Genomic DNA, 6,000 nt, shown 5'->3' on the forward strand with positions numbered 1-6,000 from the left:
CCATGTTGCAACAGAGACAAAATATTACAAAAAGTGTTAAGAAAGAAACAGAGGAATTTGTTTTTCTTCGTTTTTGTTGAGAACTGCCAAAGTGAGCAGAAAGAACCTCCATGTGCCAAACTTGCAATCAGCTTTACAGTAAATGAACTAGTAACAGCTCAAAGATGTGTCAATGACAGAGCACTAACAAAAACAAGTAGGCATGAAATACAGGCAGATGCTCAATATTTGAATGTACAATGGCTCATTTGTCAAAGAATCATCTTCCCAGAGAAACGAAATGAAAACCACCTTGTGGATTTCACAATACACGAAGGACTCTTAAAACAATTTCCATGCTCTTCCATCTATTTTCTATATTGTGAATCTTATTATCCTAGTTAATTTACTTTCACTATAGTAAGTATTCTGCTTATAGCATATTCACATCAGTATTTCAGGTGTGTACTGTAATACAAGCAGGGTTATAGCATTTGCACATGTACACATACAGCAAAAACTTAAGAGCCTCAATATGAATTTGCTTAAATCATCTTCCCAGGATCAGATGGCTGCTGGGTTCCCAATTATCTCTGAGTGCATATGCACACTCAGCCATTTCACTTTGAGTATACAGGGATGGCTCTGAACAAGTGCAGCAGCCTGGGAAACACATGGCTGCTTTAAAGCTTCAAAAAAAAGTGCATCATGAACCCATGTTCTGCAAAGCATCTTTTCTGAAGTATTTCCACAACGCAATGAGTAAGTGCATGTGTAAAACAATGACCAGTTGCTAACTTCTTGGTCAGAGTTTTGCCTGGCCTTTGTTGTGTGTTCTTTAGCTGCATGCTAAGTAGTGCTTAGTGACATACTGTACGTGTGCCATATTTTGCTAAAAGAGCATACAAAATGAAATTATATACATTCAACCAAGCAGTCTAGTATTGCCTGAAGAAATTCATATTTTTCTGTTTCCTTTCATAACGTACATGATCAAAATCTGGGACAAAGGCTTTTGTTGAGATTAATGTGATGGTCTATAAACTTTTCCTTTGATATCCCATTTGCTCAAAACATGCTCTATTAATGTATAAGTGGAGAAGAGCCACGTTCTAAAGTTGAGAATAACAGTACTAAAAACTGTACATACTGTTGGAAAACCAAGATCAGAGAGGATAAAACTGGTTATCTTTCAGACTCTGCCAAGGCAATTAATGGAATAAAGAAGCAAGAGCATTAGGCGCTAGCTGTTAAAAGCCAAAACATATGACATCTTTTACCAACTCATTTCCATTAACTCAAACAACAAATGAGAAGAAAATACAGTTTCTACAGAAATAACAAAGTGAAAAGCAGTTTAATGGATACACTTGGGGTAGCTACACAACCGAACTGAGTCCGTCTGCCTAATAAGATCTGGAAGGGAAGTCTTGCCACAGGGACCGGTCTCAAAGGAACACTATTATCAGGAGACTAGAGGAAGGGACCTTCTCTGCTCCAGCCCTTCCCCACCCAGAGCAGCATATCATAAGGTATCAAAATAGTTCCAATTCTGCTAGGATTCCAAAAGGCCATAAAGACTTGGCTCTTCTGAAAGGCCTTGGCGGATGGGATGGGGATTAGATTTCTAACGATCTTGAGATATGGTCCCTGTGACATTTTGTACTAGTATTAGTTCTATCCTGTATTAGGTTTCAATTGAATTATAGCAGGAGTAGTCAACCTTGGCTCTTTTATGACTCGTGGACTTCAACTCCCAGAATTCCTGAGCCAGCTATGCTGGCTCAGGAATTCTGGGAGTTGAAGTCCACGAGTCATAAAAGAGCCAAGGTTGACTACCCCTGAATTATAGTATGGAATTGAGCATCAGGGTAGCTTACGTTTGGAACACCCTATAAACCTCAGAAAGTAAGGTAAAGTATAGCCACTTTGGAATACAGTAGTGGTTAAAAGCACTGGCCTAGAAACCAGGAGATTGCAAGTTCTGTCTTAGGCATAAAGCCAGCTGGGTGTCTTTGAACCAGCCACTTTCTCTCAGCCCCAGGAAGAAGGCAATGGCAAACTACTTCCGAAAATGTCACCAACAAACCTCAGAGACTAGTCCAAGCAGTTGTTAGGAATCAAGACTGACTTAAAGGCATTACCAAAAAAACCATAAGATAGACCAAGCCAGGATTGATTGCAATTTTGTCTGAATCCATTATTTATTACAATATAATGTTAATAGACATGTCCTCTAAATAGTTGTGTATACCTATTTACTCGTAAATATACTGCACATTGTTTTACTTGGCAGGTCTATTATTTAGTAAATAATTAAACATGGTAGTTTGGAAGAAAACCCCCCCCCCCTATTAAAGTTAATAGAGGAAGAATCAGTAATATAGAAAAACACTGCAATGGTAATTATTGACAATGATTTCCATAAAGTTTATATTTTTAATAAGGACGTTGCGGCAGATGTTTTTTCAGGGCCTGTGTTGTGCTGCTGTGAGTCAGCAAACTGAGAGAGAAGAAAGGGAGAAGCAGCATAATTCAAGCCTTGACTGTCACAAAGGCCAGTGAATTGACCTGATGACTAGTCAGTACCGTCGTGAGGCAGAGGCAGACAGCACCCCCATTGGTCTATCCTTGTGTATAGGTTTTGAGGTTTACAGTTTACAGTCTACCCAAAAACGGAGAAAAAAAAAACCAGGGGAGAAATGAGGAAGAAAATGAGAAGTACAAAGATTATTGTAGAAGGGAATGCTTGTAGAGAAATGTTGGACAGTAGACTCAATGTGAGTATGTGAAGCAGTGATTGGTTCCTGGTTGGAGACAGAGAAGAAAAGTCAATGGATGTCTTCCCTGAAGACATAGAGAAGCAAAATCCCAGAAAGGTCATCTTTATCCAAGACCCAAGATGGGAAAGAAGGAGAAGAGCTAGTACGGATCATACCTCTTTGGTGAAGCCCTGGCCTCTGGGGAAGGTTTGGGCAGAAGACTTCCAAGAGAGGTTTTCTTCCCATCCAACAAAGGAAAACATAGACAATGATTGGCTGAGTGAATCCAAGGAAAGGAGATGAGCAGCACTGAGCACACTCATTGGTAAATCGGGCAGGCTCTTTCCTTTTATTCTCTTTTGATAATCTTGGAAATGGAGGAGGGAGAAGAAGTGAAGAGGGAGGAAGTGAAGGAGAGTTAGAGGAAAATTGTCTCTAGGAGAGAGACTGAAGAAGAAACACAACACTGGGTAGAAGCCAGAATCTTGTAAATACCTTCTGAAAATAGTTTTGCTATAGCCAGTAAAGAAGAATATAAGTCCCTGTCTTGAGTTCTCTGTGCAACTGCTGTCTTTGTACTGCTGAACCTACTTCTAAAAGAATGACAACTGCCTATATTTGTTGATTAATGTTTTGTATATATTCAGATTTTGAAAGTATTGGTTACAATACATGGAGGGAGGATTATTGGCACAAGCAGTATTTTCAATTTCCTACTGAAAGTTTACACTCTGATTACTGGTAATTCATATGTCAAAAAAATAAAATGAACAAATACACTCCTTCATTTAAATCATAGTAGGCAATTTCCTTGCCCAGAGCTCAATGTAAATTAATATAAGTTGGGGCACAGACAAGCAAGCCCTTCTGTACAAATACACTAAAAAGTGTTTTCCAAAATTCTTCATACTTCAAATATATTGAGAGACGTGAAAATGGATGTACAATATTACCCTACCCATACAAAGTGTAGAAGAGTAATGATCCTGTAAATGCATCATAATCTTTGTTGTTTAATTATAAAAATCAATAAAAATTTATTTTAAAAAATAAAAAAAAAAGAGTAATGATCCTGATTCTAGTCCTAGTGCAGTTAAGATAACTGGTTGGTATTTCCCTCTGAAGCAGTCATTTGGGGAGAAGTAACCAATCAAGAAGATATTTCCTAAGCTGTCCAGAATTTTCCCCTGGTCACTTGTTGATATAACTTTAAAGTTGTACTCAAACATCATATGCATAAAATATATGCATAAAAAGTAGTAATCCAAATGTGATTCATTGCATATGAATGAAACTTGATATTTTATATTCCATATCAATTCTACTGCATGCACGAATGAAGTATTATACTAAGCAAATAAGACAGAAAACTGCATCTTCTTCCCAACTCGAAAGTTTTTAAAGTTTTTTAAAAGGCCAACCCAACAACAGAGAGGCAACTGTTTTTCCAGGATAAAATTTCCTACCCCTGCAAGTTGTCTCTGAACCAGACCATGCACCATTTGGCTGGCAAAGTCGTATGCTACTTCCAACGAGATCAAATCCTGTTTTACATCGGATTCCACAAGCAGCATTGAAGTAATTATTGCAGACATTCTGGATAAAATAGCCATTTTCTGGAGGGTGCAGCTCAGGGCAATGGACCACTAATTAGGATATACACAACAGTAAAGAAACAGTTATAATGATTCACAACACAACACAATATTGTACAGGTAGTCCTCAACTTATGACCACAATTGAGCCGAAAATTTCTGTTGTTAAGTGAGATATTTATTACATGAATTTTTGCTATCTTTCTTGCCAGTTAATAAGTGAATCATCGCAGTTGTTAAGTTAACCACACGGTTGTTAAGTGAATCTGGATTCCCCATTGACTTTGCTTGTCAGGAGGTCACAAAAGGTGATCACATGACCCTGGGATACTGTAACCGTCATAAATATGAGTCAGTTGCCAAGCATCTAAATTTTGATCACATCACCATGGGGATGCTGCAAGGGTCATAAATGTAAAAAATGGTCATAAGTTACTTTTTTCAGTGCCACTGTAACTTTGAACAATCTAAACGAACTGTTGTAGGTCGAGGACTACCTGTATTCAGAACTTCAGTGAGTTCAATAGGTATTTCTTCCAGATATTAAATATCTCCTTTAAGATATTCACTTAACTTAAAGACTGTAACTTTATTGTCCTTCATGTTATTCCTAAACTGATTATAGAAAACAAAAATTGAAAAAAAAATTCTTTGTACTATCTTACAATCAATATCCATTGATTGCGCATGTCATGTTACTTCTATTTCATTCATGTCTTTTTGCATTTCAAAGGGCATTGAAAGTGTGTGCCTAAAATCTTGAAGTTCTTGGAAAGCTCCTGAAGGTGCCTTAAAAATAGTGCAACAAATGAAAAGAAAACTGCCTACAATAATTTTTGTCCTCTCCTTCTGTACAATGTATAGCCATGGACATCAGAAACTATGAGCATTTGCAAGGGACAAGGGAGATGTAAATTGGCAATACAACACACACTTGAGGAAATCATCCTGTAAATGATGTGATGTACATCCTTGGGCCAGATATTCAGAAGCAAGGGGGCATTTATGTGATCATCACATAAATCACGTGTTACTATTTGGTGTTACTGTGGTTTGCCATATGCACTTCTGATACGAAGGAAAATGCATCTTTATAGATTCCATGGAAATACATATTACATTCCAGGTGGACAAATTCAAGTAAGAAGCATTACTCATGTTAATTTTTAACTGAACTGTTTCTTTAAGAAATAGCTTACCTTCACACGATTTACCTCTAGGACGATAACCTTCCTTGCATATACAGTCCTCCATAGAAGTACTTCCTGGTGGAGAAGTGTGACTCTCATCAGGACATGAGATGCAGGTGCTTATTCCACCTGGTGATCCTTCAGGCTTGTAAGTTCCAGATGGACAGGCTATAAAGCAAAATGTATATAGTAAAGGCTAGCCAGGATTAGGCTCGTAAAACATGACAGTAATGCAATACTTGCAGTATTTCTCCCTAACTTCCAAAACTGATGACAGAGGACCCTATGCATTTTATTCACAGCCTACATCAATGTGTAGGCTACATCATGACACCCTTCTATCAGGTCAGTTATTCTTTGAGAGAACAGACAGTAACATGTAGGTAGGAAGTCTGTATTATACAAACTCTTTTGTGCTTTTAGATTTTATGCTTCAAATGAATAACTTATATTTCTTTATTTCATCTTCTTCCT

The 6,000-nt window shown here is 37.6% G+C and overlaps 1 protein-coding gene across 1 annotated transcript in view; it reads right to left on the reverse strand.

Moving 5' to 3' along the window:
- Positions 1-5,694, reverse strand: part of SVEP1 (sushi, von Willebrand factor type A, EGF and pentraxin domain containing 1) — a gene marked incomplete at its 5' end in the record, with an annotated part of 84,112 nt that extends 78,418 nt beyond the window's left edge. The window contains 2 exon segments of the mRNA XM_029284732.1: positions 4,208-4,387; positions 5,536-5,694. Of these exon segments, the coding sequence (XP_029140565.1) occupies positions 4,208-4,387; positions 5,536-5,694 (339 nt within the window).
- Between the last annotated feature and the right edge of the window lie 306 nt (positions 5,695-6,000).

The sequence above is a fragment of the Protobothrops mucrosquamatus genome, unplaced genomic scaffold, assembly GCF_001527695.2.
Source record: "Protobothrops mucrosquamatus isolate PMUCROS unplaced genomic scaffold, P.Mucros_1.0 scaffold874, whole genome shotgun sequence".
Taxonomy (NCBI): Eukaryota; Metazoa; Chordata; class Lepidosauria; order Squamata; family Viperidae; genus Protobothrops; species Protobothrops mucrosquamatus.